A 26198-nucleotide genomic window follows, 5' to 3' on the forward strand; every position below is an offset into this window, starting at 1 on the left:
GTTGAGGGAGGTGAGCTGTGACACATTACCGCCTGAACTGCAACTCATTTCCACTGGACATCGCAGTTTTCCTCATTCCTCCGACAGGATCGTCCGTTATAATAGTTAAACGAAAGGCTATAACTCCACCTTGGGAATATTATTCAGCCCTAAGTTTCTAGTGTTTCTATTTAAGCACATACTGAATTTTTAAGGAGTTTATTAAAGAGCGGTAATTGGAGTATGTAATGAATTGTTTTCAGTAAGTCCCACAGAGGGTTTTTGAAAGGTCTGCAGTCAAAATTTTGTGTTTCTGATTTAAGGCAGAGAAGCGTCATCAGCATTTGTTGGGGCTCACATATAAGTAACAAACACAGAGGGCACGTTACCCTTCACCATTGGTGGAGGATGCCACGGAGTCCGTGGTCCCTGTGGGGCTGTACTCCTCCTGCCAGACCATCCGTGTGGACCCTTGGCTCGCCTCAGTGTACACATGGGCCCGGGCAGGGCCAGGAGGGGGTAGATGGGTGATGAGAGGGCCCTACTCACCCCACTTGCTCTGTGCCCACACGGCTCCCCTGGCTCCTGGGTGGCATGACCGAAATTGCCACAGAAACAACGGGTGGAAATGAAGATGGACACACTAGTGTTTCAGCAAGGCTCGACTTTAAACTTTAAACTCCTCCTCATTCTTGAAACCTCCCCGTCCCCTTCACTTGGTTTTCTGTGGAATGCTTTGTTCCAGGAGCTCAGTATCGATGTTGACATCCCGCTGACCTCAGTGTATACTTAGGGGACTGGTCGGCCGGTGCCAGCCCCAGTCATGAGACCGTGGCTGGAAGAAGACATGATGAACGTGGCTGGCTCCGTGTCCCGGATTTGTATCGAAGCCGCCATATTCTGTATTTTCGTAGAAACCCCTCAGCCCTTTACCCCCGGGCGGGCTGGCAGTCTTGGAGGCATGAGCCTGCAGCAGCTTCCTTTGCCTGGCACAGTAATAACTATCTTCCTTCTTCACACCCAAACTCTGTCTTCGCCTTACATATCTCTGCTCCAGAGCACAGAAGTCGGTTTTCACTAACATGAGACATGTTACATGTACAGCTCCCAGATGCCCATACGCGGGTTCTGAACACTTCTCCAGGGTGGGCAGTGCTCCTGGAGGGTGCTCCCCAAGGGACAGGGAGGACGGGCCCTGTGGGGGCAACTAGACAGGACAGAACAGATGGACACACGCGTGTCCCTGATTCCGGGCAGCGGCGGTCCCGCCCAGAGTGGTGCCTGTGACCCAGCAACCCTAACACCCTAACACATCGTGAGGGCCAGGAACTGGAATGGCAGGGCTCCCTGACCACTGGGTGCGTGTGCCCCTGTGTGAGCGGTTATGCTGGGCGTCTGGGGGATGGGAAGGTCTGGACGGCCCACCCTGAATTCTCTGCTCCCATCTCCAGGCTGGCCATGTGAAGCAGTCATGGGTGGGCTGGATTCACAAGTGGTGGGGCACATAGGCATCATTCTGCAGACATGGTAAATGGGCCCAGGCTGGTGAGTGGGCAGGAATGGTCTCCTTTGGGGCCCCCATCTTTGGGGTACTGGTTTTTTTTTTTTTTTTAATGTTTATTCATTTTTGAGAGAGAGAGAGAGAGAGAGAGAGTGAGAGCAAGCATGAGAGGGGGAGGGGCAGAGAGAGAGGGAGACACAGAATCCCAAGTAGGCTCCAGGCTCTGAGCTGTCAGCAGAGCGTCTGACGCAGGGCTCGAATTCACAAACTGTGAGATCATGACCAGAGCTGAAGTCAGGTGCTCAACCGACTGAGCCACCCAGGCACCTTTGTGTTTATTTTTATTTATTGATTTTCTAACTGTCTAACCACATCTTCCGGTACCTGTCTATAGTCAACTTTGGAGGGACTCAGGGCAGGCTTCCTGGAGGAGAAGGCCCTGTGCCGGGGCCTCTGAGTAGTGGCTGCCTTGGCCGTCACGTTGCAGGAGTGTGGAATGCTCTAGGGCCGGAGTGGGGCAAGTATGCATGACTATTCCAGTTGGTGTTCCTGGGTGGCCAGGAGGACAGCCAGAGACCAGCACACCTACAGCCGTCTGCCTGTAGCCCTTTGTCTCTTTCGGGCCCCAGTAAATGTCATCCTCTGAGCAAGGTTAAATCCGGACTTCACTGAATGCTTCATATGTGACAGCATGTCAGCAAAAAACCCAAACCAAAGCAAAAAAACTCAGTTCTGGGGAGCAAATAGTACTCCTTGTAATTAAGGCCAATTTAGTATGATTTTTGTGGTGTTTGGAAAGCGTCGATCCTTGACTGGCATGGCATCTGTAAACTATGAAGGTAAATAAGTTAAGAGGCAGTTTAGGACTTGACGTGATTGGGTGAGAGGTGGACCAGCTGATGGAGTGGTAGCAGTTTGGCTCAGCCGTGTTGGGAGACAAGGAAAAGGGGGGGCGTAAGTGAGTGGCATTGCATCTTCTCGAGCCCCCCATCAATCCAAAGAAGCTCTACTTTGATCACTTTTATTAGTTTATGTTTTTATGTAGGATTTAAAAAAGAATATAGTCAGGGCTAAAAGAGGTTTGAAAACATTCGATCTGGTTTAGCCCTTTATTTTACTTTTGAGTTTTTATTTAAATTCCAGTTAGTTGACATATCGTGTAATATTAGTTTCAGGGCTCTAATACGGCGATTCAGCACTTCAGTACAACACCTGGTGCTCATCACAACAAGTGCACTCCTTAATCCCCATCACCTATTTCACCCATCCCCCCACCCCACCCCTCTGATAACCACCAGTTTGTTCTCTATAGTTGAGAGTCTGTTTCTTGCTTTGTCTCTCTCTTCCCCCACCCTATGGTTGTTTCTTAAATTCCACATATGAGTGAAAGCATATGGTATTTGTCTTTCTCTGACTTATTTCACGTAGCATGATACTCTCTAGCTCCGTCCATGTCATTGCAAGTGGCAAGTTTTCATTCTTTTTTATGGCTGAGTAATATTCCACGATACTGTACACCAACCTCTTCTTTATCTGTTCATCAGTCGACAGACACTTGGGCTCTTTCCGTAATTTGGCTATTGTAGATAACGCTGCTATAAACATCAGGGCGCATGTATTCCTTAGAGTTAGTATTTAAAAATTTTTCAAGTGTTTCTTTATTTTTGAGAGGGGGAAAGAGAGAGAGGCTGAAAGAGCGTGAGACACAGAATCTGAAGCAGGCTCCGGGCTCTGAGCTGTCAGCACAGAGCCCCACACGGGGTTCGAACTGACAACCCGTGAGATCATGACCTGAGCTGAAGTTGGATGCTTAACCGACTGAGCCACCCACACACCCCTAGAATTAGTATTTTTGTATTCTTTGTAGCCTTTCATTTTAAATGAGAAAATGAAAGTGACTTGTATCAGATGAGACAGTTGGTGGCAAAGCATGAGTTTCACGTAATAAGTTTTTGTGATACTCACAATTTAATTTATGCCACCAGTCAGATGCAACAAACAGAAGGACTATGAGAGTTTCACACTTAGTAATGAAAAAAGTGCATGGGGTTGACATAATGGAGGATAGATTTCATGGAGTGCTTGGTTCAGAGTAAGTATTTTAATAAGCATTTATTATGCAAAAGTATGAATAAATGTACTCTATTTTGTATATGTTGCATTTTAAATGTGTGTAGAGTGGTAGGATGTGTTGCTCAATGGTCAGGAGACTAGTTTGGACTTCAGATTAGGGGGTCAAAACCATATGAGTTTTATTGACCATAGAGGTGAATAAAATAATGCCAGGAAAGAATGTATATAGAAAGAGAAGTTTCCCAAGGTCAGAATTGTGGGAATAACATCATTTATAGAAGTAGTCAGGAAGTGGACACGACAAATAGACCGAGGTGAAGTTTTCTTTAGATCCAGGAGTGACATCCAGAGGATCCAAATCAAATTACCAGCGAAAGAAAAGGCTCATCAGTACTGTCAAACTTCATCGGTTACTGATGGGAGAGACTGAAGGACTTGGAAGCACCAGTCCAAGGATCATCCCTCAAGAATAAATCCTTTGGTTTACATGAATTTCTCCCGATGTTCCCAATCAAGATTGTGTAAGTAGCCATCCTCTCGGCTCTAGACGTACCCTCTACTCAGTCTGCAATCAAAATTACATTATTGAAATATAGTTGCCTGTTTATATATCTGTTATTCTTCTTTATTCATCTTTGTACCTTGACAGTGTTAGTTGGTGAACTATATATATATACATATATATATTTTTAAATGATTTTTAATGTGTATCATTTTTTTGAGAGGGGGGCAGAGAGAGAGGGCGAGAGAGAATCCCAAGTAGTTTCTGTGCTGTCAGTGCAAAGCCCAATGTAGGGCTCAATCCCACAAACCGTGAGATCATGATCTGAGCCAAAATCAAGAGTCGGATGCTCAACCGACTAAGCCACGCCAGTGTTCCTGTGAAACTATATTTTGTGAATAGATGCACACGAGTTTAAAGATAAGAAGATATAAGGCTGAGGACAGCAGTGTTGGAGAATAACTATTTTTTTAAGGTGGGATGAAATGGCATGTTAAAATATTTGTACCTATGGGAAAGTGTTTATACCTATAGGTATAGTTTATGCCTACAGAGCAGACGAAGTTAAGAATGCAGAATAAAATGGTAAACAATGACGAAGCAAGGTGCAGGGAAAGGTGGCAAAAGATTCACACAACCCAATACACACACACACACACACACACACACCCCCATTGCAGGTATAGAAGGTGTCCTTCTAGACTATTTCAGTGGCACTGAAAGAAAGAGTTAAAGTCATGTGCAGAGATAGGTAGAATTTTGAGTATGGAAGAAATGATTAAGTGATTCTCTGTCAAGTGTAAAGGAAGGTCATCTACTACAATTTTCTTGTTATATTTAAGGAGGAAGGAGACTATTCATTCTGAAGGTCAAACTATGTTTGAAGCATAAGCAGAATTCCATGGAGGTTAATGTCCTGGATACAGAAATGGAGAAAGTAGTGGGGCCTGTGGATGCAATGAAAGAACAAGCTGGCAAGACATTGAAGGCACAGACACAAGAGCTGCTAAATCGATGTACGGAAATAACTAAAATGAAGCTTTTGTGGGGTGATCGTCATGGACAGAAAGAAGGGATGGACTGAAGAACTTGAGTGTTTAGAAAGCGGTGCTGCAGGTGAAAAAGTGAGGGAGCTGTGAGGACAGAAGATTTCCATCAGAGGTTAGAGACAACAGTGGTGGAACCATTCAGATAAGATGAATGGTCGGACCTTGAGGGTCACTTTATTTGTACAAGTTGAGCAATGGTGACTTAGGGTAGACATTGTAAGGAATTTGAGATCAGGTTACCAACATTAATGCTGAAGTTGGCTATTATGACATTGGGAGTGAACGGGCACCTAACACTAGAGGGCGGTACCAACGGGAGGAGGAAAAGGACAGTGGGTAGATCAAAACGGTGGAGGCCAAACAAAGTGTGTGTTTTAGGGATGACCTCCCAACCTGTGGACTTCAGTGCACCTGAAGTGTAGTAGCCCAAGCTCTGTTCTCTGATAGGCCGATTACCCGGGTGTAGACTGTCTTAATGCACAAGTCCCTTGGTCCTAGTGATTAGTGCAGGAAGGGGGATTGGACTTAACTGGCCCAAGATAAAGTTTTTTCTATTCGAACCTCCCATATCTCTATATTCAATTTGTTTCTCCATTTTTTTCTCTCACTACCTGGAAGTGCAGCCACGTCTTTTTCTCATTGTTAAAAATGTCTTCAACCTCGACACACCTTCTTGTTATTTTCCTCTTTCATTCTCTAAAACACCTTGAGAATGTGGTGTGAACTTATTACTTTTTTAAATGTGTTCTATTTATTCAACACACTGAAGTCGGGCTTCTACCCACCACCACTGCCACTGATACTGATTTTACACATTTATGGAAGAGAATATTTCAGAGCATGAGGAACCAGTCAGTATGTGTAGACTGCCCAGGTTTACATTGGTCCAAACCAGTTCTCCTTAAGACTAATCGCTGAAAAGCCCATTGATAGAAATGTGCATTTGCCTAAAATCTCTACTAGCAAATTAAATTTCACATGTGAGGGATAGCTCAATTGCTCTGGGGACTTGACCAATTCTTACTGCTGTTTTTTCTATTTTCTTTTTCCTTGTAGTGTATTCAGGATTGTAAAATCCAACACCTCTTAATGCAATAGACAAGCAAATACTGTAGACACTTGTAAGCAGCAAGGTGGTACAAAGAGACAATTGTCATGCAAACAGGCTCCCCAAGGTCATGCAAATAGAGAATTGTAAGTAGCAAAGCTGAAGGTGAGGTCACCTAGGGAACATTCCTTTGTAAATTGAGAGACAAAAATTACAGCACTTCTTGTTCTTTTGCCTGATATGGAAAGCAAAACAGAAGTGCAAGGAGATTGAAGCTAACCACCTCCTCATCAGGATTGAAGACCAAGTATTTTAAATTTTCAGCATTTAGAATGGTTTTATTTATGTAAAGTTCAAGGACGGACTAAAGTAATAGTTTTCCTTCTTTTAGCTTTGGTCTGTGTTTTAGAAGACCATGATGTCTAGAACTGAAGCTGCCTGGGCAAGTGTTTAGGGCCAGCCTCAGCCTGTGGATAGTTAAACTGTCAGGTAAAAATGCCTGGGTCTGGGTGAGCTTCCCACAATTTCCCATTTCCAAATGAATTTTATGACGGGGCAGCCCTTGTGGTTCTTGTTATGATTGCAAGACGCCCTTCAGAGACAACCATCAGGAAACTTTGAAAAAATAAGGATTTATTAAGAAGGAAAAAACAAAAACAAAAACAAAAACAAAAACAAGAGGCTCAAATGGTCAGTTATGGGCATGAACCAAGATCTCTCTACCTAATCGTGTCTATTCAAGTTGCCTGGGCAACCAAAGCCTAAGTCAGACCCTTGCGTTCCAAAAGAGAAAAAATAACAGCTCTCAAGGCTTACCCTATAACAAGACTGAGGATGAAATCCAAAGCATGAAGATGGAACAGTGGATGGATGGAAAGAACCCAAGTCATTGATGGTTCTATTGAGCAACTCAACTAACTCTGGAACCATCCATCTCCAGACCTATTGCTAATTCAGTGATAAATCTTTTTACAGTTTATGTTATTGTTAATCACATTTTGGTTACTTGAAGATGAAAGCATGCCTAATGAATACTTTCTCCGCTGATTTAAGCACCTCTTATGACATTTAGTTCAGTTTTGTTGCTTGGTTCGTATGGGTTCTGAATGCTTATTGAGTTTAATCCTGAAGTTTTTATATTTCTCTCGCCATAGTGAATGGATATTTTTCTGGAAGATACATGTTTTTGGTTTAACTAATGTTGTGGATGTATAGAAAAACTACTGATTGCATGAATATTCCAAAGTTGTTTGCCTTTCTGAACTCTCTTAGAATACTAATAATTTCTCATTTCTTTTGTTTTTAGAGAGAGAGTGTGAGGCAGGGAGAGGGGCAGAGGGAGACAGAATTGTAAGCAGGTTCTATGCTCAGCGAGGAAAAGGACTCAGGGCTTGATCCCATGACTCTGGATCATGACCCGAGCCAAAATCAAGAGTCAGAAGCTCAACAAACTGAGCCACCCAAGAGCCCCAGTAATTTGTCATTTCTAATGAGATTTCTTAGATTTCCAGGTAGATAATCATTAGTGACTCTGAATATTTGTGGATCCCTCCCATCCCAATTTGAATGTCATATTCTACTCTCGCATCACTGTATTGGAGGGAAACTGCATAATCTTCTTAAGTAATATGAGTGGTGTTTCTTCTTCTTCTTCTTTTTTAAATGTTTATTTATTTTGAAAGAGGGAGAGAGAATCCCAAGCAAGCTCTGTGTTGTCAGCACAGAGCCCGACATGAGGCTCAAACTCATGAACTGTGAGATCACGACCTGAGCTGAAATCAAGAGTCAGGTGTTAATCGACTTAGCCACCAGCCTCCCTGGTAGTATTGTTTCTTTTCTTCTCTTTGTATTTATTTATATTTTAAATGTTTATTTATTTTTGAGAGAGAGAGAATGGGGGAGGGGCAGAGAGAGAGGGGGACAGAGGATCTGAAGCGGGTTCTGCAGTGACAGCAGAGAGCCCGATGCGGGGCTCAAACTCATGCACTAGGAGATCATGACCTGAGCCAAAGTCCCATGCTTCACTGACTGAGTCACTCAGGCGCCCCATGTTGTTTCTTTTATTAAACTGTAATTTCTTCAATCTGATATTATCTGTTATTATTTTGAAAAATGTGGTTCAATATTGTTAATTTTATTAAATTTTTTTTTCAACGTTTTTATTTATTTTTGGGACAGAGAGAGACAGAGCATGAACGGGGGAGGGGCAGAGAGAGAGGGAGACACAGAATCGGAAACAGGCTCCAGGCTCTGAGCCATCAGCCCAGAGCCCGACGCGGGGCTCGAACTCACGGACCGCGAGATCGTGACCTGGCTGAAGTCGGACGCTTAACCGACTGCGCCACCCAGGCGCCCCATCAATATTGTTAATTTTAAATATGTTTTATTGAAAGAGAGAATCATTAGAGTTTTTATTATTAAATATTTGGGGTCACAATGATCGTAGAATTTTATTTTTATACCTGTTAAGAAGCTGTTCAGGTGGAATATGATTATTCTCATTCTAACCTATTGATTTGAGAAGTCAAACCAATAGCAAAATTTATTTGGTCATGATTATTATTTAGATTGCTATTCTTTCAGTATACTGTTGGATTCAATGGATTAATATTTCATTCAGAATTTTTGTCTATGTATTCATTAGGGGATGATAATTAAAAATTTTGTAAGGTTTTTATTTATTTATTTTGAGATAGAGAGAGGGCGAGAGAGAGAGAGAAAAGCAGGGGAGGGGCAGAGAGAGAGGGAGAGGGAGAATCCCAAGCAGATGCCATGCTGTTCGGGAAGAGCCAGATGCAGGCTTGATCTCACGAACCATGAGAACATGACCTGAGCTAAAATCAAGAGTTGAGCGTTTAACTGACTGAGCCACCCACGTGCCCCAGAAGATGATGATTTTTTTAGGTTTTGAATCAGAGTTGCTTTAGCTCTGAAAATGCATTGACAATTTTCCGTATTATTCTGTACTCTAAAAAATGCATATAACATTGAAGTTTGGACTCACCTGAAAAACTATCCCTGCTTGTTGCCCATGCGACCTAATCCTTTGACTTTTTTTGTTTTTATACATCAAATGGCTCAATTTTCTTTTTCTTGAGTTACATATTCCTTAAAATTAGACAAAAGCCTGCTTTTCAAATTTATTGGGATGAATCTTAGTATTTCATTAAAATTTTTATTCTTTATGTCAATGTATTATTGATTTCTTTTTCTTTTTTCTTGAATATATTCTACAGAGTTATGTCAAATTTTATAGATTTAATAATTTTTTTTAGTTTAATTTTTGAGAGAGAGAGAGAGAGAGAACAAGGGAGGGGCAGAGAGAGAGAGAGAATCACAAGCAGGCTCTGTCCTGCTAGTGCAGAGCCTGATGTGGGGCTCGAACTCTCCAACTGTGAGTTTATGACCTGGGCCGAAATCAATAGTTGGACACTTAACCGACTGAACCACCCAGGTGCTCCGAATTTTATGGATCTTTTTTGAATGACTAGAGCCTGGATTTATTTCTCAAGTCTGTTTTTCTGTTTTTTGACTTATTAATTTGTGTTTTCAGTTCTTTTATCCTCCTTTTCTTATGTTAGGTTTTGTTATTTTCTAATGCTTGGATATGAGCTTTCAGAAACTTAATTTTTTTCTTGTTTATTCACGAATCAATATAAGGATAGATAAAGATAATGGTTGCACTGGCAATGTTTTGTAACTTTAGTATATAATGTTCTCATGTTCATAATATTCTACATAGAGTTTTGATTGCAGTGTTAACATAGGAGTTTTTTTCTTTTTACCCAAGTTTTGTTTAAAAAAACTGAAAGTAGTTGGTATTTGTAAAAGTTATCTTCTGTGTAATAAATCCCCCCCTTTTTTTTAGAGAGAGAGAATGAGCATGAATGGGGGAGGAGCAGAGAGAGAGATGGAGAGAGAGAGAGTCCCGAGCAGGCTCTGTACTGTCAGTGTAGAGGCCGACGCAGGGCTCAAATTCACGAACTCCTGAGATCATGACATGAGCCTAAATCAAGAGTCGGATGCTTATTTGATTGAGCCACCCAGGTGCCCCATTCCTCCCTTGTTTTCAATTTTTTCTGCGACTCCTCAGTCAGATGCCGAATCTCCTGAAATGACCATCGTATCTTTTCAACCTAATTATTTTGTCTTATTGATCTGTTTTGTGGAAAATTGTCTTTGCGTTCTCTTCCAACCAACAGAGCAGCCTTTCCAAAAGAGGAGCCCAAATCAAGAACTGCTGCCTTTGAAGAACAGGCAAGCTCTGTTCAGACAAGCTCTAGAGTCTTTCTTCCAAATTATCTGACACTGTGTGGGAAGAGGTGGGAACCAAAGGAGAACGCAACGGAACACAGTCTTTGTGATTTTTGCTTAGTAAGTGTGTCTTTGTTCACTAAGTTAGAGATATTTCCCCAGTGTCCTTCTCACGGCCGCCTTCACCTCTTTGTTCTTTAGGCTGTAGATGAGGGGATTCAGCAAGGGTGTGACTGCACTGTACTGCAAGGAGAGGAGCAAATCCAAAGAGGAACCCGAGGGAGGCATGAGATAACAAAGAAAACCTGAGCCAAAGAACAGGATCACTGCGATGAGGTGGGAGGAACAGGTGGAGAAGGCCTTGCTTCTGCCTGAGGTGGAGCTGATGTGCAGGATGGTGGAGATAATACGGGCATAGGAGAAAAAGATTGGGAGGAAGGTTCCCAGCCCGTGCAGTAAACTGGAGCAGAGCAGGATATTGGTTGTGATGGAGATATCAGAACAAGACAGAGGGAAAAGAGCAGGCAGCTCACAGGTGTAGTGGTGGATGGTTTGGGCCTCACAGAAGTCCAGGTTAATAGCCAAAAGCACAATGACAAATGCATTGAGAGAGGCCAGGCCCCATGAGGCCAGCACCAACCCCACACAGAGCTGGCTGCTCATCACTTGGCCGTAGAGCAGAGGGTGGCAGATGGCGGCATAGCGGTCATAGGCCATCACCGAGAGCAGACAGGCTTCAGTCCCCGAAGAAAAAAACACAAAGAACACCTGAGTCAGGCAGCCTTCTACTGAGATGGTTTTCTTCTCAGACAGAAGGTCCTTCAGTAGCTTGGGCATAGTGACAGAAGAGAAGCAAAGGTCCATGAAGGACAGGTTACTCAGGAAGAAGTACATGGGCGTGTGGAGGCGGGAATCGGTCCTGATCACCAGCAGCAGCATCAGATTCCCCATCACGGTCAGGAGGTAAATCCCCAGGAAGAGCACGAAGAGCAGAGCCTGGATGTGGGGGTCGTCGGACAGCCCCGTGAGAATGAACTCGGTGATGATGCTGTGGTTCCTCCAGGCCATTTGTGGAGGGGATTTCCCTGGAATAAAATAGAAAGGGGGTGATATCATCTATGATTGTTCCCATTTTTTAGGGCATCATCATGTCTTCTTATACATCCCTCCCTCTCTGCTTTGCTTGACCTTGTGCTCAGTATCTCAAGGCTGCCCTCATTGTATCTCAGGAAGAGTTTTTATCCTTTCTTGTCTAGTATTCACGTACTTTAGAGAATTCCATTCTTGTTTCACAGGGATTTGCTGGATAAATAGTATTGCTGCCTTGCTTACACATTAATTGTTATTCAATTTTCACTGCATGCTCCAAAGTTCAGAAATCCTTACCATCTTGTTTCAAAAGCCATTATATGACATATCTACAGTGAATGTTTTAAGCCTTTTCTCCTTTCTTCATTCTTCTTGTTCAAAATAATCCAAGACTTCTTACTTCCTAAACAGCACAATAAACTTTAATAGTATTTTTTTTTTTTTTGTAGACAGAGTATATACAAAAAATCCTATTCGTTCTCACAGCCATTTTATGGGGTATTTTAGGCATAGAAATTTATCCCATGTTACCCCTGAGGAATATGATACTGAGCCCTATTGAGAATAAGTAGGAGAGCCAGGAAATAGATTCTGTAGTTTTTTCCTAATTCTCATCCCAGCATCTAGAAACAAAGACCACTTTTCCTGCCTTGACATTTAGACTTCTTCCTCATTTGTCTTACTCTATCTTTTGGCCTTTTTCACCCCTTTTGATACTAGAAAGGTCTATTTTTGTGTCTTTGATTACATTGTTCTGCTTTCACATGTTCTCCTTTATTCCACTGACCCAAATTTTCATGTGACTTCCAGCCTCCCCTCAAATCCTACTATTTCCAAGGTCAAGCTCATCGTAGACCCAAGTCTAGGTTCCCTGTGTGCCTGGGCCAACAGTGCAGTGTTTACCTTGGTGTGACTTCAGCTAGATCCAGTGGTGGTGAAGCATAAACAGCTGGGGAATTTACTTTTGAGGATCCTGCATGGATAAAATTGTAAACACTGTTGAAAGCAAACATTTCACTCGGAATCTTCTCAAGTGAAGTGGAATGATAAGTGTGTTCTACGCTTATCAAAGATTTGGAGAGCAACAAGTTTTTGTGGGTAGGGCTATCCTGAAAACTGTTTCCATCTTTCTGCTTTCACTCCCAAGACGGTACCTGACCACAGTATCTTTGGGGAGTTCAGGGTCCCATCTAAGAAGACTGTAGCGTTTTTGAAAAAAGTATTTTTTATTAATGTGCTAATATCCACGTTATGTGTGGATGAAGGTAGCAGCTATTTGTATCATATGATTTTGGGATATCACAAAAAAGGAGCTCACCTTCCTCACCATCCTAAACAGCAACTCAAACTGATTACAGGGATTTCTTTAATGACCGAGGACAAAGTCTTCTATTCAATTCTAGATTACATTCCAGGCATGAAAATAAATCAATTTTTAAACAGGAAATGAGTATTTCATTCACTATTTAAAATGAAAGAGATTGGCTTTATTTCATACTAACATAAGAGAGACTCATGTCAGATTTACACGTGGGTGAGAACAAAGGACTGAAATCAAACAAGGGGTGGCTGAAAGGGTAAAATATGTAAATAAGAGGATTTCACAAGTGTTCTAGACAACCCTTGCCCACACTGGTTTTTGGATTTATTTGGAAAGAATAAGTGAATGAAGGATGTGTTTGGAAGGTCAGTTTCCAAGTGGCTTGAGGCTTCCTGGGGCTGGGTGCCATGTTCTGACCTTCTGTGCATGAGAAGTAATTTGAAAGGAGAGGAAGATATCAGTGCTGGAAGAAGGAGGGAGCCAAAGGTCAGTGTAACCCACTTGAGACTGTTCTCATAGCTGTCCTCTCCAGTACTGTGTCATACTATTCACGTTGTCACAGTGGTGGCTAGATCTGAAAGTTGTTCTAATAATAGAAAAAAGTACGAATAGAGAAGTTCTGTGCAAGCAGGGGAATAAGTAACTTCAGCAAGTCAGCATCTATTTCTGTTACCCTCATTTCATTTCAGGTGTCAGCTTTCTGCAATCTTTTGGGATCCTGATGCATAAAAGGATTTATGCCTAGGCTGTGAGATGTCCCTGTCACCAGTGTCATGAGGGAGCGAAGAGAGATCTTTCTGAGGTCGTGTCCAAGGCAGCTGGGACAAACACAACATTTTCAGTAACAGAGACCTCAGGGGCCAATCTTGAGAAGGAGGTGGCCTACTAAGGAGTGGGAAGTTTCCACCACAAGCTCAGGAAAGAGGAATGGGTTGAACAGGCGTCTCGGGATCTAGCACTAGTGGGATGTATCAGGAGGTTCTGGGAGATGGGGTCAAGGTGGAGAATGGTGAGCAAAATTAAAACACATATAGAACTTTCTAGGAAGAAAAAGTAGAGGGATATCAGATATGTTGGAGGATATTACCATGCTCCTGGCTTTTCCTGGAGGAGGCAGCTCCTGTGTGTTCCGGCTTTCCCGTTCAGGTAGACACATCATTGGTAAATTCTCCCCATAAGAGAACCTATGTCACCGGAGTCTGACTATTGACAGAACAGATAGCTTTTTCTTCTTGTTGTCGGTGGATATTAGGCATCTGAATGGTTCAAACTTTAGGAACACTGAGGAGGCCAGAATATCAAGATTATTTCCTGAATACCTTAACATAGAGTGGTGTCATTCTACAGTGCAGGCCACTCTTTGGAAGGACAAGAACAATATCTATAAAGAAGCTCATATTTCCAACCAGCATATTTCCAACTTCATTAAAACTTCCTCACATGATCTCAGATCTAGTAACCTGCCATCTCTTCGTTTACTTCCTCTGTGATTCTGAATACCATCTTAAAAATACTTCTTAAGTAAAGAACAATCTAATAAAACCAATCAGAGGCTGTCTATGCTTATGCAGCCATGGGCTGGGTTTGGCACCCAGGGGAAGCTGGGCCAATGCTTTGTATTCTCTGAAGTCTAGTCTGAAACCAAGTTCTGGACTTCCTAATTAACACACTTTCCAGCTGACTAGGAAGGTAAACAGTAAGAGGCACAGGGGAGTATTTGAAATTTCTGAATTAAAGCAATTATTTAAAGCCTAAAAGAACTTTTATTAAGCTGGTAGGGACTGGAGAAGGAAGGATAGGAAAAGGATTTTTAAATCTCTCTCTCTCTATATATATCCTCAACAAATGTTAGCCAAAAGGAATATATATATATATATATATATATATATATATATATATATATATATATGTATGATTGAGCCTTGTGTTGGGCTCAATGCTTGGCATGGAGCCTGCTTGGGATCCTCTCTCTCTCTCTCTCTCTCTCTCTCTTTTTCTCTTCCTCTGTCCCTCCCCAACTGGCACTTTCTTTTTCTCTCTCTAAAAAAGAAAGAAAGAAAGAAAGAAAATTTTTCCTTGAGAACTTTAAAGATTTACTCTCTGTGATTTTCAAATATACAATACAGTATTATTAATTATAGTCACCAGGCTGTACATTGCATCCTTAGGACTTATTTACTTTATAACTGGAAGTTTGTATCTTTCGATCACTTTCACCCAGTTTTGCCTACCTTCCACCCCCTGGCCTCTGGCAACCACAGATCTGCTCTCTGTGAGTTTATTTTTTTAATTGGAATATATTTGACATATAACATTATGTAAATTTAAGATGAACAACATGTTAATTTTTTTTTAATTTTTTAATGTTTATTTATTTTTGAGAGAGACAGAGACAGAATGCGAGTGGGTTGGGACAGAGAGAGAGGGAGACACAGAATCTGAAACAGGCTCCAGGCTCTGAGCTGTCAGCACAGTGCCCGACGTGGGGCTCGAACTCAGGAGCTGCGAGATTATGACCTGCGCTGAAGTCGGACGCTCAACCGACTGAGCCACCCAGGCACCCCCATGTTAATTTGATACATTTATATAATATGATTGCTATTGTAGTGATAATTAGCACCTCTGTCATGTTATATAATTATAATTTGTTTTTAGTGGTTGGAATAATCAGGTTCTAGTGTCTAAGCAAGTTTGATGATTATAATACAATATTGTTGCTTGCATTTACTGTGCTGTGCATTCGACCTCTAGGATTTATTTACTACTTGTTGCAAGGTTGTATCTTTAAATGAAATCTCTCCTATCTCCCCACCTCCCATCTTCTGGTAACCACCATTTATTCTGTTTTTATGAGTTTGGCTTTTTTTAGATTCCATGTATAAGTGATACCATGTAGTACTTGTCTTTTTCTGTCTGACTTAGCATTAAGCGCTCAAGATTCATCTATGTTGTTACAAATGGCAGGATGTCCTTCTTTCTTATGGCTGAATAATATTCCATTGTATACCTACACCACACCTTCCTTATCCCTTTATTTCTTGATGGGCTGTTAGATTGTTTCCATATCTTAGCTATTATGAATGATGCTGCAATAAACACAGGATTGCATATATCTCTTTGATATCTTATTTTAATTTCCTTTGGGTGTATATGCAGAAGTGAAATGGCTGGATTATATGGTATACCTATTTTTTAAAAGTTTTTAATGTTTATTTTAATTTTTGAGAGAGAGGGAGAGAGAGAGAGAGAGAGAGAGAGACAGAGCATGAGCGGGGGAGGGGCAGAGAGCGAGGGAGACACAGAATCTGAAGCAGGCTCCAGGCTCCAAGCTATTAGCACAGAGCCCAATGTGGGGCCTGAACCAATGAACCATGAGATCATGACCTGAGCCGAAGTCAGACGCTTAACCAACTGAGCCACCCGGGTGCCCCATGGTAGAACTAATTTTAATTTTTTTGAGGAATCTTCATATAGTTTTCCATAGTGGCCGAACCAGTTTATATTCCCACAACATAAATACCCTACATTTGATAATATCTACCAATAATGGCATCAGACCCTTTTCAAGGCTTAGTAAGAGATAGCAGAACCTATGATGCGATCACTAGTTATTCCCAACCCCCTCCTTCCCTGGCTATATAAAATGTTTGGGTTGGGAACAAATTGGGGAGGGTGTTCATTTCATTGGCCTTATTGGGAATTTAGTATTTGTGGTGAGAAGTTGTTTCCTTCCTTTCTCATGGGGCAAGTAGGATTGCTTTTCTTTTGTGGAATCCAAATGAATGGGCTCTTAAGAGAAGAACTCACAAAAACAGAATGCCTGCAAGCAGAATATACTGTGATCTTATTCCTGTTAGACATCTGCTTCAGCAGTAGACTTGCTGATCTTTCCTCTACGCCTGTCTGAGCCAGAAAGAGAAGAATTGGAAAAGCTGACAGATGGGGTGGGGAAGGAAATGGAGATTATACAGCACAGTTGAACTAAAGAAATGGAAAAAAGAAGTTTCATGTATACTTGCCATGGAATTGGCCCTGCCCAATAAATGGATTACATTAAAATCTTGGGGTGCCTGGGTGGCTCAGTCGGTTAAGCATCCAACTCATGATTTCGTCTCAGGTCATGATCTCATGGCTTCGTGAGATGGAGCCCCATGTCAGGTTCTGTGCTGATGGTGTGGAGCCTGCTTGGGATTCTCTCTCACCAACCCCCTCTCTTCCTCTCCCCTGCTTGCACTCTCTCTCTCTCTCAAAATAAATAAATAAACATTAAAAAAATAAAATGTTTATGTATAAGAGACATTAGAAGAAAATATACCTAAATATGGGTGATGGAATTATTTTTTGATAATCATCATCTTTTCTTTAATGTATCTGCTTTCTTATTATAACTTAAAAAATTGGAAATACAGATGTGTTATTAATTAGTGCATGATTCGGTCCCTGATAATGTTTTATGATAACATGTTAATGAAAAAACAAAGTAAAATGGAACTGAAGTGTTTTAACCCATTCATCAAAATGATGCAGGGTTGTGGAGCACAGGTCAAGAAAGAATTCTTGAGACATTGTATGGTGCAACTTAGTAAGTTTATTTCAGCAGCATGGGGACGGGACCCATGGGCAGAAAAAGCTACACTTTTGCTGTGTGAGGCTGGTGGTTATCTGCTTAGAATCAAAGGGTAGAGGGCTTGCAGGGAGTATCAGATTACAAATTTCTTCGAATTTCTACTCACAAAACTACTTTTGCAAGATTCCTCTGGTGCTTATCATTCAGTTCGATATTAACTACCAGTAATATACAGGCAGTTGTGAGACCCTTAGAGAATGTAGCAATCAGCACATATTTGATCCTTATTGGAACTGCGCAGACTATAAATCAGCCTAAATCTGGGCTAAGCCTAAACATTTTCCTGCTTCTGTCCCTCGTCAATAACATGCATTATTAGGTGTCTCAGTATTGCTGTACAGAAAATAACGTTGAATGAGTATAAGTTACTACAGTTTAATCTATTTTGAGAAAAATCATAAATAGCATGGAAAAATTTCTCAGAAGATACACATGTGGTGAATTACGTAACACACACTGCGTATTTCATAAACCATGCTAAAATACATGAAAAGGAAATTATTCCAGAACAATTGACTAAAATCCCTTGCATTCCCCAAGTAGGCTAGATGGAAAAAATAAAGCTTAAAGGAGGTGAATCGTAGCAGAGGTCTAAATTTTCCTGACTTACCCTAGAATGAGCCACATTTTCCCTCATGTTTCAACTCCGAAGTAACAATAGAGTTCTTGGTATCACCCAAGTCACTGACCTGTCGCTTGTGCTGTCCAGAATTTTAGCAAGGGCTTGCCAACCAAAGCCCAAATGTCTCCACAGACCCCAAGTCTGTAACTGTTCTTTCCCTGCGGTTCAATGTTTTGGTGAAATCTCATGGTTTTCAGTGACTTTCTGTATACTTAATTCTAAAAAGTAACCCAATACACACACATTTTTAAACTCAGTGTCAATGAAACAATAGGGAAATAAGTTATGATTAAAGAAAACTTTTAATCAAGGTGACTATATATTCCACTGATCTGCCTTTGAGCCGGATTTAATCTGAACCACCTTCTCCTACCCTGACCTCACCCTCAAGGTATCTTTGTGTCTCTTTCTTAAGCTTTTATGTGATACCTTTTAGCATCTAAAACAGTGGGCCATCAGAAGGTTTTAGTGTCAACCCACCAGATATCCTGAAGCCTGTAGTTCCTTCCTAATTCATCATCTCTTTGTAGCCTGATACTTATGCCATTGCAAACATTTCTCCAACATTCTTCTCAGAGCCGCCTTTACTTCTTTGTTTTTCAGGCTATAGATGAGGGGATTCACTAGGGGAGTGACTGTGCCATACTGTATGGAGAAGATGAGCTCCAGCGGCGAGCCTGAAGTTGGCACGAGATAACGAAGGAAAGCTGATCCATAGAAGAAGCTCACTGTGGTGAGGTGGGAGGAGCAGGTGGAGAAAGCCTTGCTTCTGCCTGTGGTGGAGCTGATGCTCAGGATGGTGGTTGCAACACGGGCATAAGAGAAGAAGATCAGGAAGAATGTACCAAAGCCATGCAAGAGTGTGGAAGCAATCAGGACAGTGACATTGCTGAAGACATCAGAGCAGGACAAAGGAAAGAGAGAGGGTAGCTCACAGCTGTAGTGGGAGATGGTATGGGCTTCACAGAAGTTCAAGTTCATAGCCAGGGGGATGTTGATAACTGCATCCAGGAAACCCAGGCTCCATGAAGCCCATACCAGCCTTACACACAGCTGGCTGCTCATCATCTGGCCATAGAGCAGAGGGTGGCAGATGGCAGCATAGCGGTCATAGGCCATGGCAGACAGCAGGAAAATTTCTGTTCCTCCAATGGCAAACACAAAGAAAGCTTGAATCAGGCAGCCCTCTTTTGAAATGATTTTCCTCTCAGACAGGAGGTTCTCCAGAAGCTTGGGCACAGTGACTGAAGAAAAGCAAAGATCCAGGAAGGAGAGATGACTCAGGAAATAATACATGGGTGTGTGGAGCTGGGAATCAGCTCTGATCACCAGCAGCATCGTCAGGTTCCCCATCATGGTCAGGAGGTAAATCCCCAGGAAGAGCACAAAGAGCAGCGCCTGGACTTCGGGGTCAGCCGACAGCCCAAGGAGGATGAACTCAGTGATGGTGCTGTGGTTTCTCAAGGCCATCTAAAGAGCGTGTTTCCTAGAAGTAAATACAGGCATGGACTTGAAACGTCTCTTGATTACACCCAATTACAGAGGTAGGGACCCACTTTTATGTGTATACTCCTTCCTAATTATTTAGATTCCACGTATGCCCTTATTGACTATCTGGAATCCCTCCTTTCCCTTCTAGGGTTCGGTTCAAACTCACTGTGATTTCCATAGAGCTGTTATTCTACTTCATTTATTTATTTAAATGTTTCCTTAATGTTTATTTATTTTGAGAGACAGAGAATGAGTGGGGGGAGGGGCAGAGAGAGAGGGAGACACAGAATCCGAAGCAGGCTCGAAGCAGGCTCTGAGCTGTCAGCACAGAGCCCTAGTCGGGGTTCCAACTCATGAACCGTGAGATCATGACCTGAGCCGAAGTCGGATGCTCAACCGACTGAGCCACCCAGGCGTCCAGGCGCCCCACTGTTATTCTACTCTAAAGACAGCTGAGGATAGGGCACCTGGGTGGCTCAGCAGGTTGAGCGTCCGACTTTGGCTCAGGTCACAATCTCACGGTTCGTGAGTTGAACCCCGCGTCGGGCTCTGTGCTGACAGCTCAGAGCCTGGAGCCTGTTTCAAATTCTGTGTCTTCCTCTCTTTCTGCCCCTCCCCTGCTCCAACTTTGTTTATCTCTCCCTCAAAAATAAATAAACATTAAAAAAATTTTAAAAGATGGCTGGGGGAATTTTGCAAATTTGTTCAGACCTAGTTGATGACTAATTTATTCCGCCTCCTTCAACTGAGCACTGCTTTGTCAGCAGTATTCTGTGTGTGTTTTATGCATTGTAGCAGAGTTGCTAGGGGGATATTTCAACATTTGCCTCCTCTCCTCTATTCTCCAATCTGTTCTTGCCTCATTTCAAAACCCTCCTAGGATTCATAATTGCTTAGTAGCATCATTTTGTTTTTCTTCAACTTTTTACTGTTGATGATACACATTAACATATATTGTTAATTTGACCCTCTGGAACAAGATTAAAAAATGATTGTGTGTGTGTGTGAATTTTGGATGTGGGACAAAAGAATAAGGGAAATTATTGCTGACTCCTCTTTTGCAAACTGAAAAATGAGTATCATAAATTACGTAACTTGTCCAAGGCCATAACTCGTATACCTAGCCTTTCTTTCCTACAGTGACTTTCCTTTAAAGCCTGCCTTCAAATTCTCCATCATACATGGCATTTAGACATTAAAATTGGTCTTAACTGTTTTGGTCTCAATGCTGTGGACAGACAGGTGTACTTGTTCCTGAGCACCCACAGGAATAACTTTCTCTCAGCTTTTACTCGAATATCTGCTCTACTGGAAATGCCTTTTAGGTAATTAATTGAAATCTTATTTATTGTTTTACTCCCATCTTAATTTTGACCTGTTATTGAGATCCTTTGTGATCATTTGCTTCTTTGAACTCCCACAGTACATAATGATAATAAAAAATAGCTATATATATATATATTTTTTTTTTTTTTTTTTAATCGAGGGCCTAATATGTCCTTGGCACTCTTAAAATTGTGACATTTTTCTCATTTAATTTCACAATTAAATGAGAATTCATTTCACAATTCTGGATAGGTCATTCTATACTAATTTTTCAAATCTAGAATCAGGAGTATGTGAGTGTTTTGCCTTCCCCGAGTGAATGAATGGCTACATCAGGATTTCACCCGGGTCTTCATTATTCTTATCTGGCACCTCTGCCTCCCTGTTTCTTGCCAATTTCTTAAGGACGCTAGCTCTCATCTGGTGGCAGCCTTGGAAGTGCTCCTTAAAGCACTTCTTAAAGAAAGGTCTACCTTAAAGAAAGAACCTAACATTCAGCTGTGAAGGATGCAGTTAACTGACAGCACCCAGTTGCAGGACCTTTGAGATTAACCACAGCTTTAGCAGAGGCCAAACTGTTTGCAGGGAGGCAGTGAATGAGCATGCCTTCTCTATGAGGAGGTCGTTGCTCCGATCTCCCACTGGCTTGGATGAATATTTGTCAGATCCGTACTGCAGTCTGAAGCTCTCCTAGACAATTCTGTTGGTCTTCCCTCTTTCCCGTCGCCGGTGTCACATCTGAATCACAGTCTGAAGGCTTTTCTGACCCAATCCTGATTCCTCCTCTTTATCTTTCCCAGGCCCTGCCCCATAACACTTCGTGTAATCCTCACCATCTGCTTCAGGTGAGGAGGATCTCACCTGATATGCTTCCACTCTGTGCTAAGTCATTAACTCACCATAAACAACTCTATTCATTTTATGACATTGCTGAATCACCATCTTATTTTGGCAGTTAGTGGTTCGAATATTTATGTCATTTTATTTCTTTTTCTCCTCCCCCCACCAAACAATGACACTATATAGTTCTTTGATGAGGGTAATTATGCTCTACATTACTTGGTATCTATCATAGTACTTGGCCCAATGAGAAGCACATACGGTGGATCTTTTAGCAGTTGTTGTTGGATGAAAAAAGAAAGCCATGAAGTGAATTGGACAGACTCGTTAGCTAATCTTCTTTAGAAAAACTTTCAGACCCGTAAGCTTGATAAGGATCCAGCAATAAGAAGACAACAGAGGGGGAAGCAAAGAAATGGTACGTGTGTATATGTGTGTTTGCAGTGGGTGTATAGATTGTCTCAGTTTTGAGCAACTATTGGTGTACCTAACATATTCCATGCCTGCTATCCCATTTCAGACTCTATAAGAAAGGCTAACGTGACATTACCTGTTCATTCATTCATTTTCCTGAGCATTAATTTATTTAGTTTATCCATTCATTCTTTAATACATCTTTTCCATTAACTTAGCCTTCTAAGTTCTACACATTTATTCATTGATCTTTCTTCCATCTGTCCATCCAAAGCTCCACTCATTCACTCATGAATTTCCTGCTGTATGTCAGGTAATGCTGGACTTAGAGAAAGCCACATTGCAGATACTTATGTTGAACTGCTATATACATGCACATTTCTCTGCTAGATTTTAAGTCAGTCTTATCAAGTATCCAGGGATGACTTATCTTTCTAGACTAGTTCCTTATGCTTCATTTGAAACTTGATATAGCACTCTACATTCAAGTCCTGCTTCTTTATTAAACACCCCTTGGTTGGTATCTTCACACGTTCTTCTGACCAGTCCCTTGACCTCTTAGTCTGCCTTTTATTCTCTAGCTTTGTTCTGACACCAGAGTCTGATGTTGGTATTGCCCAGAGGACTCACAACAAAAAGTTAAATCCTGAAAAATTAGCCGAGTTTTCAGTCTTTGTCATTTTCTTTACTTGGACAAAAAAGTAGAGATGTCTTTTCTCCACTATTAATATTAAACATTCATAAAGATCCCAAGACTCTGAGTCTCACTTAGAAGCTAGATCTAGATGACAGCTCAGTCTGTCCTGTAGGTGGATCTGTAGTTTTACGATGGCCCAATTTAACTCTGATTCAGCAAACAATGAGAGCAACTTTCAGGACAAAGAGTCCATTTTAAAGAGCCTCTCTCATCTCTGAGTTTGTCAAGTCCTTTCCAATGAATATTTTCTCTATCTTCATTTTTTTAAGTGTATTTATTTATTTATTTTGAGAGAGGGAGAGAGGAGAGAGAGAGAGAGAGAGAGAGAGAGAGAGAATGAACAGGGAAGGGCAGAGAGAGAGAGAGAGGGAGAGAGAGAATCCCAAGAAGGCTCCACACTGTCAGCACAGAGCCTGACACAGAGCTCCAACTCTCGAACTGTGAGATCATGACCTGAGCTGAAACCAAGAGTCAGATGCTTAACTGACTGAGCCACCCAGGCGCCTCTGTGTATGGTGATTCTATTTGTTTATGAAACAGTCCTGACACATACCTTTCTTATAGATGAGGAGCTAAGACACAGAAAAGTTGAGTAACTTTCTTAAGATCATAGAGATAGTAAGAGTCAGTTGGAATTTGGGCTCAGGAACTTTGCATATGACATTGTCATATCCTGTCTAAGGGGATGGGTATCTTGGGTCACTCCTTGGCGAAGGAGCCACATAGCATAATACAAATTACCTAAAGTCTTGTTAGACTCACATATATTTAATTTTTAAAATGTTAGTTAGTTGAACAAATGCTGGGATTGGTGGATTATTGAGAATGAGAAGAGAGAGAGGTCCAGTGTTTCTTTTATTCACCGAATGTGGGGATGTTTTCCGTGGCCAAATGCAGATGGGATGGGGTAGGAATTTGGTTACTGAGTGGCAAATGGTATAAAGATCTTTGGATGTTTAGACTCACACCAGGGCTGTGGAGGAGGGATGAATGTAGGAGAGAACTGAAAAGGAACTTTTTGAATCCAGATATTTTCCCTCAAACCTGGTCAGACTCCTGACCCTTTCTCTGTGTGCTTCACATCATAAATATTTACTGGGGTCAAGGGGAATTAGTAAACGAAAAAAAAAATGAACTTTTTATAGTAGATGTGGTTTGGCATCCTAGAAGAAGAGGGTTTTCTCAGGGTGACCATTATCTGTTGTCTACTCTGATCTACTCTGGTGTGTACTCGCTACTAGCCCCATCCACCTTGACCTTGATGCTTCCACCTGCTGGTCCCAGGTTTCACTGAACTGCTAGAGCCCAGGCCAGGGCAGACTCTGAAGCCAGGTTGCGAGACATGCCAGACCCCCATGTTCAGCATAACTCACTGAGGGTAGAGAGTTCTTCTCATGTAGCTGGATGGGACAAAGGCCCCAGTGTATGGAAAAAGTGATTTCTGGGTCAGGAAGCTCAGTCTCCAGCAAACAGAAAGCTAATGAGAAGAGAAGAAGGCTGGATTAGGAGAGGGAAGATAGGGACCAGGAAGGAGAGAAGAGCAATCAGAGCGGACATTACCGAGTTCCAGGCTTTTTGTGATTCAGACTTCCTGTCGCTTTGGTCTTTTCATGATGAGATCTCATCTGGACTGGGATGAGCTCTATGCCTATGGGAACAAATGTTTCTGTAGCCTAGTTACAGGAAAGGCAATCAGTCCTTTTTTTTTTTTTTCCTGTTTGGAAGTCACAGTGAGAGCAGAAAACTGATTATACCAGAGCTACTCTTAAAGGTAGAAGCTTCAAGACCAGCATTTTCTGAGTTCTGTCTTGCTCCTCCTTTTCTCTCCTACTCGATAGATGATAAGACTATCAAATCCTCAACAAAAACTGAAGAGCTTCCCTCCAGTGGTCATAGGCCGCACCACACGGGCATCTTTTTATTTAATTTCCTCTCTGATTTTAAATACTGTCATAGGAGAATCCGGGAGGTGAGTGATTCTCACATAAAACCCTTGAGAAGGGTATATATAGATGAGGCAGTCAGTAATTGGTGAACTGAGCCTGGCAGCCTAGGAGATGAAGGAGCCAATGTCCTTTATTCCCTGAAGTCATAGCTTGAAGCCCAATTTGAAATTCATTAACTAGACAAGTTGAAATTTGTAAAAACTTCAGATGATTCGATTTGGTATGGTCTTTTGGAACTTCTGTGTTGAAGTTATGGTCTAGAATGAAATCACTCTCCCCAAATGTAGCACCTTGGATTATTGAATATTTCATGCTGAAAGAATTTGAGAAATGGCAGGTGCAGGAAGGACTTTCTGATCTTCCCCTGACACAGATCATAAAACTCTCACGTAAGAGGTGCCCTCCCTATACCTGGAGGAAAGGGGCGTCCTTATTTCTAAAGTGAAGGGACACAGAGAGGAATCTGAACAGGCCTTGCTAACTACCCATCCCCATTCTCCTCACTTGCACTTACCATACTTAGCTCACCTTTGTCTTATCACATCTTTCCATGACTTTCCAGTCTTTTTCATAAAAACAGGTTTGTACGTTTTGATCAACATGTTCCCATTGTGAGGTGTTAGCTAATCTATGGGGGTAATCAAATTGCAGTATATATCTAAAACAAACAGGGGTGCCTGGGTGGCTCAGTTGGTTAAGTGAGTGTCCGATTCTTGATATTAGTTCACTAGGTTGTGATCTTGTGGTTGTGAGATCAAGCCCCGTGTTGGGCTCAGCGCTGAGCGTGGAGCCTGCTCTCTCTCCTTCTCTCTGCCCCTCCCATGGTCACTCTCTCCCTCAAAATAAAGAGACATTTAAAAACAAATTGCAGTATATAAGTATATTATTATATCAATATGTTATATACTTTAAACTTATACAATGTTATATTTCAATTATATCTCAGTAAACCTGGGAAAATATCCCACTTGAGTTTAACTGTTTTTTCTGGTCTTCATTTTCTTATGAAGATTCCCATGTCACACAAAACTTAAATAAATTTGTATGGGTTGTGATGAGCACCAGGCGTTGTAAGTGCTGAATCACTAAATTCTACACTGAAACTAATATTGCACTGTATGTTAACTCACTGGAGTTTAAATAAAAACTTGAAAAAGAAGAGACAATTTGTATGCTTCCCTTTTGTTTGTCTTTCGTTCCAGGAGTCCCAGTCATGAACTTAAAAGGGTGGAAGAAAAAGATTTTTTTCCTTCCTACAGGTATAAATATTTCAACTGACTTTAGAAACCTTGGATTCATACAGTGTTTAAGGAATTAATAAGCTTTTTTTCTTTTAATCTTAAGAAATGCTAATCTTGAGAATTCGGGAAGAGGGAAAGAGAAAATAATGAACACAGTTACGATACGATCCCTTTGTTT

The 26198-nt window shown here is 41.6% G+C and overlaps 2 protein-coding genes across 2 annotated transcripts; both read right to left on the reverse strand.

Moving 5' to 3' along the window:
- Positions 1-10550: 10550 nt before the first annotated feature.
- Positions 10551-11474, reverse strand: LOC112867383 (olfactory receptor 8S1-like). Its single transcript, XM_025930391.2, has one exon. The coding sequence runs from the start codon at positions 11472-11474 to the stop codon at positions 10551-10553; it is 924 nt and encodes a 307-aa protein (XP_025786176.2).
- A 7091-nt stretch (positions 11475-18565) lies between these two features.
- On the reverse strand, positions 18566-19535 carry LOC112867385 (olfactory receptor 8S1-like). The gene has a single exon (XM_025930393.2). The coding sequence runs from the start codon at positions 19533-19535 to the stop codon at positions 18582-18584; it is 954 nt and encodes a 317-aa protein (XP_025786178.1). The 3' UTR covers positions 18566-18581.
- Positions 19536-26198: the final 6663 nt, after the last annotated feature.

Source organism: Puma concolor, chromosome B4, assembly GCF_028749965.1.
Source record: "Puma concolor isolate L17-30 chromosome B4, mPumCon1.1.hap2, whole genome shotgun sequence".
Lineage (NCBI taxonomy): Eukaryota > Metazoa > Chordata > Mammalia > Carnivora > Felidae > Puma > Puma concolor.

Bases quoted from the DNA above. Each gene is read 5' to 3' on its own strand.
- LOC112867383 (XM_025930391.2), bottom strand. From the start codon at position 11,474: ATGGCCTGGAGGAACCACAGCATCATCACCGAGTTCATTCTCACGGGG.
- LOC112867385 (XM_025930393.2), bottom strand. From the start codon at position 19,535: ATGGCCTTGAGAAACCACAGCACCATCACTGAGTTCATCCTCCTTGGG.